Below are 12,078 nucleotides of genomic sequence, written 5' to 3' on the forward strand. Positions count from 1 at the left end.
GCGGGGTAGGAGGATCCACCCTCCCCCACTTACGTCCTTGTCAGGCACCCACGGCGGCTCGTCCAGGCCAAAAGGGCTGCGGGCGGCGCGGTGCTCGGGCACCATGCGGAGCCCGCTGGACGAGCGAACCAGCTTCTTTCCATCGCGAGCCTCCCCACCCGACATCTTCCCTACAGCGCCACCGCTACCAGCCCACCCGAGTGACGAACAGCGGCGCCAACCAACTCCCTGTTACTCTCCCTGCTGCGTACGCGTCTCTCTGCCAATGGAAGTCTCCAGCTGGTGTCCCGCCCAGCAATACGTACACCCAATGAAATGTGGCCTCCACATACTCTCAGCCAATCCTCTATCGCGAACTGTATCGCTCAGTAGAGGCGCATGCGCAGCTTGAAATACCAGCAAACCCGCCTCACTCGCACCCAGGTTTCTGTGCCCGGGTAAATCCTGTAACCAATGAGAGAATTCCGAGTGTCCGGAGGGCGGAACTAAGGGGTGGTACCTCTGGAAGGCCCCGATTCCGAGCGCTCTGATTAGCCGGGACTCCTATACCGTTCCGAATAGACTCACTGGGATTGGTTTGCCCCAGAACCCATCTGATTGGATGATGCCCCAAAAGGGCTTTTCTGACAGCCTCTCTGATTGGTGTGTGTTTTGCGCGGGTTCAGACAAACGGTCCGCGAATCCGCGCACGTCTATAACTCCTAGGTCGCTAATACCGTTTGCCTGATTGGGCATGCTGCCCTCTGATTGGCTGGCAAGCGGCGGAGATCCACGGCTAGAGAGGTTGACCGCGTGGCCGTGCGAAGCCTCAGGTAAGTCTCTCTCTGATTGGCTAGCGCCCGAGTTGTCGGCTGGGTTTAATTTACTGCTGCATAGACACAGGAGCGCAGTTCCCTTGGTAGGCAGAGGGCGGGTGCGCACCCCAGGCTCGCAAGAGCGTTTGGAGGATAATGGGTGGGGCTGTCAAAATCAGGCTCCGTTCTGGGGGCTTGGGAATGGCCGTTGTACCGTCCCCGCTATGCACGAGCTGAGGCGGGGCGGGGGAGACACTTGACAGTGGTCTCTCCAAAGGACTTGTGCCCTGAGGGCGGTAGGACTCTCCCAGGCACCTGCTGCTGCACAGAAAACAAGCTCCCAGCGCTGTAGCTCCTGGGGTGGCCACACTGGCAAGGTGCTGAGTGCGCACTGACTCTGCAGTTGCTGAGCTCCAGGTAAACCCCTTGCTTGTTGCAGTTCTGACTAGCCTCCGGAAAGGGCTCATAATCCCTCCAGTCCCCTCTGCGCCTTGTTTGGAACTAAGGATGTTAAATATTGGTTAATTTACTACTCAGGTCCTGGATGGAATTTCCATCAGCTACTCAACTAGTCAATAGGCACTTCCTTTGAAATGTACAAGGGGAGAAATTGGAACTCCATGTGCAGCCCAGGGCCAGTGGGAAGTCATGGGCATGCCACATGGGTGTGCCAGCTTTTGACATGTACAAGGACTCCTTGCTGCACTGCCACTTTGAAATGCCACGGCATTTCCCTAGAACCCAATTTACCATGGGTTCCTCCTGGCATTGCCCCAGAACCCAGGATCAGGTGACAGTGGAAATGCCATGTGAAGCCTGGGATCAGCTGTGCAGCGCTGCCCCTTTGAAACTCCTCCTCGGCATTTCTAAGCAGCAGTGCCGCACAGCTGAGCTCAGGGTCAGGTACAGGCTCCTTGCCCTGCTGCCGCTTTGAAGTACTCCCTTCCTACCGCCGTTTGCTGCCTCTATCTGATAGCAGTAGCAAGGGGGGCAGGAATTGACTAGTCAACTTGACTGTCCGATAAGCATTTACTTTTACTTATTGGATAGTTGACTAGTCCTTAACATCCTTATTTGGAACTTGGCTGCCTTGCAGGCATTCACATACTCCTTTCAGAGCTCTGTTTCCGACAGCTTGCGTGCTGTGCTGATTTGCTCTGCGATACAGTGCAAATTAACAGCTCGGGCAATCCCTATGAATGAACACCGAGGCAGGTGTTTCTGTGGTGATGGGAAGGGCGGGCTGAGATGTTGGGGGGGCTCCCTGCCTCATGGGGGGGGTTGTTTCCTGCTGCTGTCTGAACTTACAAGACAGAATGCTGACATCCCCCAATGCACATTGTCTCTCTCTCTGCCCCATACTCACATACACTCTCGTCACACCCTTCCCCCCAATTTCTGTTGAAAAGCAGCTTTCAATGTAGCAGGATGGCCATGGAGCAATGGTGTTGGGAAAGCTGAATCTTGTTATACTGACTGCCTCATACGGAATTCCAAACCCTTCCCAAAGCACCTTGTAAGCAGTTGCATAGTGGGATAGTTACCATAATGCACTGCTCTCTGTGATGTTGCTCTCTGGTGTTGCAAGAACTGTTAATGCGGCTATGCTCCACCAGCACAAGAACAGCGTAGACACAAAACAGCAGTTTACCTGCTGTCCTCTCTGAGCAGCATTATAACTACCAGCACTGTACATCTGCCTGTGTAGATATACCCCCAGTGTTGTGAAAGCCCCAGTAAAACTATTGGGCAGGAGCGGGCAATACTATTTTCCTGCCTGCGTGGTGAGGGGAGCCAGACTTTCCTTAGCACGAGCGTGGGGTTGGTAGGTCTAAGTCTCACCTGCGGCTTGGTACTTTCTGCAGCTGGGGCTGTGGGGCATCTCACCCTGCTGGGATGCAGTGTTTCTCCCCCCCCCCTGCAATTGGGGTGTAGTGGGGTCCACTCAGGTTAAGGGATGTGAACGTTTAACTCTGTAAATGGCTAACCAATAAGGCTGGGCATATCAGTTAACGTTCATGGTTACACACAGGCTCCTGCCCTACTCCTGGGGAGCCAACTACCACCCTGTGCTACTGCCTCTGTATCAGAGACAGCAGAATTGGAGTGGCAGCTAGCCCCCCGGGAGGCAGTGCATGCTGGGGGCCGGCTTTTAAGGCTTCTTGTGCATACTGGCTCCTGACAGCCAACTGCCGCCCTGCATGTAACAGTTAATAAATTAAATGCATTTTAACATCCCTATTCTGGTGTAGTACCGTGGTAGCTGATCGAGGGCTAAGCATCACCACCACTTCCCCAGATAGAGAGCTGTCCTGTGTGGCAGTCACCCCTGAAGTGGGCTTTTCTTAGAAGCATCTAAGACAGCCCCGCTTCCCTGGAGTCTTATGGGAAAGGTGCAGGGGGGTTAGTTTATTACATTTGTGAAGTGCTTTGGAGCCTTTTCAGTCCAAAGGCACTAAGACCATCCTGAATTATATTAATCTTAGTCCTTGAGACAAGTATTTGTCATAAGTTAAATGGGTCTTAATTTTTAATTAAATTATTTTTAAATCACTGACTTTATAAATCCTGATTTCAGGACCCATTTCCATACATTATGCATATGTACACAAGTAATTGGACCCTTGTTTTTAAAAAGTAGATAGTTTAACTGGGGAACTAAGTCTTATAAATATATTTTATAGGTGTTTTCCATTTCCGTTAAGGTTACACGCCATCTCCCTGGGAGCAGGATCAGAAACTGCTGCCAGCCCTGAAATCAGGCAGCTAGTCTTGCTGAAGGCTCTGCCATTTAAAAGTTATACGGCAGAGCCTGCAGCAAATGTAACCATTAGGATTTTTAGCAGCTACATGTTCACATTTTTACCTGACTTCTAACATCCCTAGTTGCCACTACATTGCACAATCCATTACATTCTGAAACTAGTAACAAGCCTTATAGCACTATTTTGTTATATAGTGGTAGCACATGACTCAGCTTTTCTTTTTTAGATCAAAGTTTCAAAATTGGATTGCATTATCGTAGGATATTTAGTTTTTAGTAAACCAAAGTAGTTCTGAGTATCAGAAATATAAATAGTCCTGGAATATTTTACATTTGTGTGATTTTTATTTCTCTTTAAAAATGAAAAGGTAGGGAGGTGAGTGGCAGGGTGGAAGTGATTTTTGTGTGTGTCTGGGATAAGATCTTGTGTGCCAAGTCTCAAACCAGAGCAAATGTTCTATATCTCAGCTACAGGCAATTGAAATGATTGCCAACCATTCCATAGACCAGTGTTACTGTAATCTGTCTCCACTATTGTTTAGCCAGAGAGCCATCAAAGGAGAATTTCCATCATCTGAATGGCTAATTATATTCTGAGAGATAAATTACAAACAAATATCTTGTTAGGGTTTAAAAACAGTATTTGTCCATTTTTCCACAAAGTTGGTCAAATGAAATAAATACTTAGATTCTGTGTTTCATGTATTCTTCATAAGACTTCAGCTGACAGTGCGGTATCAAGACATGGATTGGGACCAGTTTGACATGAACCCCAAAGTGATAGCTGCTGTTAAGAAAGGTAATTTAATCCACCTGTATGTATATTCCTGATTTGCTAATACCATAGTATCTACCTGTACATAATCATATCCATGCTGGATATGTAATTGAAATACTCGGGGGACAGTGCATATTTGCCAGTGATACCTTCTTCTCCTAATGATCCAAACAGTGTTATAATCTGCTTTTGATAAACCCCAAGGCTACGTCTAGACTGGCATGGTTTTCCGGAAATGCTTTTAACGGAAAAGTTTTCCGTTAAAAGCATTTTCGGAACAGAGCGTCTAGATTGGCACGGACGCTTTTCTGCAAAAGCACTTTTTGCGGAAAAGCGCCCGTGCAAATCTAGACACGCTTTTCTGCAAAAAAGCCCCGATCGCCATTTTTGCGATCAGGGCTTTTTTCCGAAAACAAATCTGGGCTGTCTGCACTGGCCCTTTTGCGCAAAAGGACTTTTGCCCGAACGGGAGCAGCATAGTATTTCCGCAAGAACACTGACAATCTTACATGAGATCGTCAGTGCTTTTGCGGAAATTCAAGCAGCCAGTGTAGACAGCTGGCAAGTTTTTCCGGAAAAGTGGCTGATTTTCTGGAAAAACTGGCCAGTCTAGACACAGCCCAAGTGGGTGCTGCCTGCCACATCAAAAGTTGGCAAAAGTAGTTTCCTGACCTACAAGCAATCAAGAAGTAGTTGAAATACTGGAGTTCTGTTAGGCAAGAAATGAATGGACAGAGTCAGGCTATTCTTTTCTATTCTAGTCAATTGTATTTGCAATGTGCTCATAGTTTCTGTTGTTGCCTTCTTCAAGAAGTTAAAAACCAAAAGCACCCAGAATTTACACAATTAATTTTAGTATATCAGAAAAACAGTGAAATTGCTTCTCTCTCAGAACCTTTTCCCAGGCATCACTTCCATCTGATATTAAAGCTGATATGTTTTAAATCCTTCCAAAAACATCAAAGTCCCTTTCCATTCAAAATCACTGATAACTCATGACCATCTAAACAAAACTTGTAAATTTTTTATAAGTAATACCATTGTTAATTTGATTAGAGTATCTGGAAGTCCTTCTCTTTCGTAAGGTTATATTAAATCCAAAAGCATTATGAGAATTCTTCTTCTAATTTCAGCTAATATAAAATCAATAAAAGAGATTTTGAATCTTTCCGGAGCAGACTTGCAAAGACTGACAAAATTGTCCAGTATGGATGTACAGTGCCTACTGAAAACAGTCTCTGGTACACTGAGGAAAAGCTGTGTGCTTACAGGTAATACTGTGAACACAAATAAAGTGTTCTATTTAAATAATTTAAAACAGTACTAGAATTCTGAGCTATAATTAAAAAATTAAATGTATTGTTCAAAGACCTATTGTTGAAGAATAGCATAAATCATTTTTGCATAACAGGTAATGGAATACTGATAAGTTATTTTTCAAAGTCAAATCAGTTATTAAAAAAATAAAAAGCTGTAAGTTCTTGTTCTTCTTTAGAAGATGCTTTCATATTCCTCAAAGGCCTGATCTTGTGAAGTGCTGAATGAAAATAGAAGTGGATGGTGCTTAGCTTTATAGGATCAAATAATTCCCCAATCTGGAAAATCTTGATTGTGGGTGTGACAGCGCAGTTGGAGTTCCCCACATCCTGCACCCCCGTAGCAGCCAGAACACACCAGCCAGCAGAATAGAGAGGGGTTTATTGATTTTCCAGAATACAGCACAGCATAGACATGATGTGGCAATAGGAGGGGGGCTAGGATGCCCCAGACCACTTAAGGCGGGGTGCCTGAGCCCCTAGTCTCCAAGCCTCCTCCTTAGGCTGTCTCCATCATGTTTTCCAGCCAGCAACTGCCCCTTCCCCCGAAGCTTCCTGTTGGTCTCTGCCTCTCTCCCTTTGTCTCTTCCCCCTGGGAATCCCCTGTTATCTCCTCAGGCTGAGCCCAGGTATCTGGGTTAATACACATTTGGGTGAGTTCAGTGGGAATCACACATCACAACTCAGGGGGACCCCAGGTTACAGAGCAGATAGCACCCCCCACTACGCCACAGTCGGATAGGACACTGCAAGATGCCTGTCTTAGAATTTCCAATATTTCATAGGAAAGAGTTGCCCTCTTCTAATGCGAGGGTTTTCAAACTCTGTGTTGCAGCTTATAAGGGCAAACTGCTAGCTGGCCATGAGACACTTTGTTTTGTAGCTCCTGTTGTTTGTGGACTGCTGTTCCCATTGGCCAGGAATGGTGATCCGGCCAATGGGAGTTGTGAAAGTGTCTTGTGACCAGCTAGCAGCTTGCTCTTATAAGCCGTGACCCAGAGTTTTAAAACCTCTGCTCTAATGGAGTGACCTAGGACAAGGTTGGGCAAATACAGGCCCATGGGCTGGATCCGGTCCTGTCCGTCAGGGTTAGTTCCTGATGGCCCCCTCCATCACTATATTTACTTACACAGCTGCAGTTACTGGCAATTGCAGCTCCCATTGGCTGCAGATCATTGTTCCCAGCCAATAAGAGCTGTGGGAAGTGATGTCCCGGTCCACACCACCACTTGCTGCACCCATTGGCCAGGAACGGCTATCTGCAGTTGTATAGGCAAATTTAAAAGTGGCCCACCAGGGGCTAACCCTGATGAACCACCACCATCTTACTGCCCACACCAACCTAGAAGCTGCTCGGTTTGAACCTCCATTTCCTGTTATTTATGTGGATATTTATAAGGCTCAGAACTCCAGAGTCTGCTTTCTGATCTTAGCAGTTGATCTTTGCTTCCTGGTCATATGTATTCCATTGAAAGGTTTACTTTTAGAATAATAGAAAATTAGGATAGAAAGAAGCCTTAGGAGGTCATGTAGTTCTATCCCCTGCTCAAAGCAGGACAAACCCCAACTAAATCATCCCAGTCAACGCTTGCTGTGGCTGCCCCCAAAAGTCTCTTTAAAGAAGAGGGAAGAGTTCTAGGGCATGGAAGGGTTCAGCATAAATAGCTGTGACAATTTACAAGCAGATTCCTCAGTAAATAGATTAATTGGGGGGAGGGGGAAAGAGGCTGAATCATGCTGGAAAAAATGTTAGTTGTAAAGCTGCCTAGAACATGGCTGCTATGTTATATTGTTCCTTATTGAGGAAAATACTCAATAGAACCCCCCCCTTTTTTTTTCTTCTCAATAATATTCTCAGCACTTCAGCTGTACCAAGACAAAGATAATTGCATGTCCCAACAGCAAAAACTAAGCCTGGGTTGCTCAGTACTAGATAACTTATTAAGAGGTGGCATTCCTGTGGTGGGGATCACAGAACTTGCTGGTGAAAGCTCTGCTGGGAAGACTCAGATTAGTTTGCAGCTGTCCCTTTCTGTTCAGTATCCTTATGAATATGGAGGATTAGAATCGGGTAAGTACAGTACACCTTCAGATTTACTTATTATTTTAAGGAGTGTGCTATTTTTAAGACGCATAATTTGTATATTGCAGTAAGTATCTGTATCAATGAATTTCTGATCATTTGCAGTATCGTTAACTGTGAGATGAGAAACTGGGCATCTGGAAAAGAAAAGCATCCTGTATACAAATGCTGCATCCCTATATAACTTTCCACTTTCACTATTGGCTGCTATTGTCACACAGATTAGGGTGCCTATGTGAACGGAATCAATCCTAACTTTACACTGTTACGTCTAGACTGCAGGCTTCTTTCGGAAGATCTTCCAAAAAAGCTTCTGAAAGAGAGCGTCCACGGTGCCAAAGCGCATTGAAAAAGCTATCTGCTTTTTCGAAAGATAGCGTCAATACAGTGTAATTTACTATGGATGGAGTGGCCACCAGTGCACCTTTGCTTTTTCCCATCCCCACACACCTTTTTCTGAAAGACCTCTTTTGGAAAAAGGCTTCTTCCCTGTAGAAAGAGGTTTACCAATGTCGGAAAAACCCCTCTATTCTTTTTATTTTAATTTTTATTTATTAATTTTTTTTAAAGAACACAATTACAGTGTGGACATAAGTGAAGTTTTTCCAGAAAAACTCTATAGTGTAGACATACCCAGAGTTATGATTGACCTTTTCCTTTCAATGATCAAGAATAGTGTGAAGTTTATGAAAGTGCATAAGGCATATAAAGATGCATTGCACTGGCTTCAGCATCATAACCACCCTCAGTTCTTTTTGGAAACTGTGACAAAACAGTCCACTTGCCAGATATTGTTACATTAATATCTTAGACCTATGCTAAGTATCCCTTATCTTCTATAATATATAAAGGAGAATGTTTGTATGTTTGTGCGCTAATAACTTGGACAGTATAAGAGCTACTGCAACCAAACTTTGCATGGGATAATCTTTCATCCAGGAGGTTTTAAGGTACTGTGGGAGGGAAGAGATGAGAGACAGACGCCTCTCCCTGGGATGCTGCACGGAGCTTGACAGTGAGGGTAGAAGCAGTTTCCCGGGGGAAGCAGCGGGAACAGTCACCCACTCAGGCCAGCGGAGAGACAAGGCTCCCTTCCCCTTCCCTCCTCTCAGGCTCCTCACCTCAGTTATATCAACTTATCCGAGCAATGCTGGGTAACTCCAGCTAGTCTTATAATATGACAAGGATCTTGTCATGATGTATAGAAAAAATTGATGGACAGATAGTCAGAAAAGTCATGGGCATTGTGTTGTACCCTTTTTCACTTTTGTGCAAGTAAGTAAATTAGAAGGAAAACTTAAACATAAGCATTATTATAGCGTCTATGATATTTGGAACCAGGAGTGTTAAAATGTGTTTAAGTGACGGTGTAACCATAGAATATATGGTTGCATCTACGTGAAGAAAAGCTGGAGTGGGTTTCAATTATTGGACTTCTTTAAACCTAGTGAGGTGGTGTGTGTAAAGTATGGTAAAAGTGCACACTCATTTGACACTCAAAACTGCAAAGGATGACTTGTAATAATCTGTATTATTGGTATGTAAAGCAAATATGGCATATTTGTCATTGAGACATGATCTTCATAATGTGTCTATACAATAAAAGCATAAGCCAGGGATCATACCTCAGTGTCAGGCAGTTATTCTGCTATGCCATAGAGTGTCCTCTGGTGGGTCAGTGAAGAGTGCAAAGAAGTGTCTGTGAAACCAAAGGATGTGATCATGTCACTGGGCACCAAAAGTTTTGGCCTAAAAAAAGTAAAAATCATCCTTTCACCAGTACCAAGATTTTGAGACTGTTCGTTGCTAAGAAAATGTATTTGTATGTGAGTCATTGTGTAATACCAGGTTTTTTTGATTGCAGGTGCAGTCTACATTTGCACAGAAGATGTTTTCCCAAATAAACGCTTGCAGCAACTAATTGATCAACAACATAAGTTTAGGGCAGATGTTCCACTTGATGTCATACAGAAAATAAAGTTTGGAAACAGTATTTTCATTGAGCACGTGGCAGACCTTGTAAGTAGCAGTGCAACTCTCACTCAAATTATATGGTGTGACAGGGCCAGTCCCACTCCTGGGTCCCAGACCTCCATTCTGTCCACTATTCCGCAGTTTCTGGGCTGCAGTACAAGTCCCAATTGCCTTTTCTGGTATTTGGGGCTTTGGTCCCTTGGCAAAAAGGGTGTTGGGACAGATGCCCCCAGTCCGTCTGGGCTGAGTAAGCGGTCCTCCTCAACTACCAGCTGGACTCTCTGGCCACCTAGAGGGAAAGGAGCCTCCAACTGCTCCCTGTCTGAGACCCTCACTTCCCTCTAATGTCTTTGGCAATGCTGATGTTGTGTTTGGGGGGTCCCCCCTCCCCTTATCATTTGCAAATTCCTCTCCACTCTCCAAACTCTTCTTCTGCTCCCCCTGCCCTCCCCCACAGGGAAAGGTTTTAAAGAGGTCCCCAGGCAGCCAGAAGTCAGCTCAGCTGATGCTTAATTGCTTTATCGCAGCCCTATCTCAGCTGCTCCTAACTAACCAGGGCCTCTGCTATTTTTCAGAGCTGTCTATCTCCCCTTCTATCAAGCCCTCTTTCTGATAGAGGCAGCAAAGTGTGTGTGTGTGGGGGGGGGGGGGGGGGGGGGAAGGAGGGGCACTTCAAAGTGGCAGCGCCACACAGCTGATCCACAGCTCAGCTGTGTGGTGCTGCTCCTTTTAAACACTGAAGCCCTGTGGAGCCCGGGGTCAGCTGGGGCATTTCAGCAGAACCTGGGATCAGCTGGAGAGTCCCCAACTGACTCCGGCTCCACGTGGCATTTCAAATCAGTAGTGCAGCATGAAACCCACTGGGGGCTCTTGTACATTTCAAAGCAGACAGACCTGCGTGCAGCCCAGAGTCAGCAGGACTTCCTGCTGGCCCTGGGCTGCACGCAGAGTTCCACATTCCTTCTTTGAAATGTATATTTCAAAGGAGGAATGCGGAAGTGCTTATCTAGTCAAATAGTCGATGGAAATTCCATTGACTACTTGACTAGTCAGTTAACCGCAATTTAACATCCTTAGGGTCAAGCACAACCCTCCCTCCCTCCCCATGTTCCTGGGGTCAGTGTGGGTTGGGACCATGCACTGCCTGCCCTCTCTGCTTGGGGTGGGGAAGACTGGAGCCACGTGCTTTTCGCTGGTGGCCTGTCCCTACAGTGAAGGGGCTTGACTCCCCCGAAGGCTCTGAGCAGCAGGGGCAGAGCTTCAGGCAGAAGGATGGAGCTGAGAGCTTGCATTCCCTTCCTATCAGCCCTAGGTTCACTCACCATCAGTGGGGGGAGAGGGGAGAACACTACATAATTTAGAATTGAACTATCCATTTAGCTTAACAGTTGATAGCCTGGTGGTTTTCATGTTGTAATGTTGTAGCTATTTTTGTAAATGCTTTTATTTTTTTCAAGGAAGTCTTGACAAACACAAAAAGAGCTACTGTGCAGGTTGTGTTTGTTTTTCCATTGTGTGTTCTGTAAACTGTGCAGTAATAATCAAAATCAATTCCATGATAGTCTTGGTAGCTTATAGAAGTTGCACCTCCAAACCCCAGAATTCTCTGGTCCAGCAACATCCATGGTCTAGCAGGACCACGGATGTTCCTGGATCAGAGAACCTGGTAGCCTAGTGGCAGGAGGGCAATCCAGGGCATCCAGGCTGAAGTAGCAGGATGGGGTAAAGGTTGGTGGCAGCCCACAGCAGTGGGGCTGGAGCAGGCAGCAGCCTCCAGCGGCTCTGAACAGCCTGCCCCACTGGAATCAGGTCAGGGCAGCCTCTGGCAGCTCAGGATCAGGCCAGTGACAGCCTGTGGCAGCTTCGGGCTGGGACTAGAGCCCCAGCAGAAGTGGGGCCAAGGCTGGTGGCAGCCCTAGCAACACACAACAACATGGAGCCGGAACCCCGGATGGCCTGTAGAAGCAGGGCCAGAGCCCACAGGCTGCTGAAGGGCAGGGACCAGAGCCTGAGCGCTTGGCAGCCCGACCTGGGCCACAGCCAGCCTGCGACAGCCCTGGCTGGAGCAGCAGCAGCAGGGCCAGCAACCCAGCAGGCAGCCCGACCAGGGTTGGAGGTAGTGCTCCTGCCTTCCTATCCGCCGCCAACTGGCAGAGTCAGCGGCTGGGGACTATGTCAGGAAACCATAGTGCTTTTGCGGAAAAGCGTCCGTGCCAATCTAGACACCCTTTTCCGCAAATGCTTTTAACAGAAAATTTTTTCCATTAAAAGCATTTGCGGAAAATCATGCCAGGCTAGACGTAGCCCTAGTGTTTGAGACATCCATCACCTGCACCCAATGGCATGTGAGGTTTAACTGACCACAGTGT

The 12,078-nt window shown here is 46.6% G+C and overlaps 2 protein-coding genes across 10 annotated transcripts in view; one reads left to right on the forward strand and one right to left on the reverse strand.

Annotated features, from left to right (window-relative positions):
• ZFYVE21 (zinc finger FYVE-type containing 21) overlaps window positions 1–236 on the reverse strand; it is a 28,168-nt gene extending 27,932 nt beyond the window's left edge. The window contains exon 1 of one of the 2 annotated variants that reach the window (XM_006116888.4): window positions 34–236. In XM_006116888.4, coding sequence (XP_006116950.1) covers window positions 34–165 — 132 coding nt within the window. In that variant the 5' untranslated portion in view covers window positions 166–236. The remainder of the gene's footprint in view (window positions 1–33) is intronic. The other variant, XM_006116889.4, reaches the window with a different exon arrangement.
• Window positions 237–385: 149 nt separating this feature from the next.
• XRCC3 (X-ray repair cross complementing 3) overlaps window positions 386–12,078 on the forward strand; it is a 66,774-nt gene continuing 55,081 nt past the window's right edge. For 2 of the 8 annotated variants that reach the window (XM_075926493.1, XM_006116891.4), the window contains exons 1-5: window positions 389–812; window positions 4,275–4,357; window positions 5,470–5,607; window positions 7,511–7,723; window positions 9,600–9,754. In XM_075926493.1, the coding sequence (XP_075782608.1) occupies window positions 4,303–4,357; window positions 5,470–5,607; window positions 7,511–7,723; window positions 9,600–9,754 (561 nt within the window). In that variant the 5' untranslated portion in view covers window positions 389–812; window positions 4,275–4,302. Of the gene's footprint in view, window positions 813–867; window positions 1,212–4,274; window positions 4,358–5,469; window positions 5,608–7,510; window positions 7,724–9,599; window positions 9,755–12,078 lie in introns of those variants that run through there. The other 6 variants (XM_075926492.1, XM_075926490.1, XM_075926491.1 and 3 more) reach the window with 6 other exon arrangements.

The sequence above is a fragment of the Pelodiscus sinensis genome, chromosome 4 (assembly GCF_049634645.1).
Source record: "Pelodiscus sinensis isolate JC-2024 chromosome 4, ASM4963464v1, whole genome shotgun sequence".
NCBI lineage: Eukaryota > Metazoa > Chordata > Testudines > Trionychidae > Pelodiscus > Pelodiscus sinensis.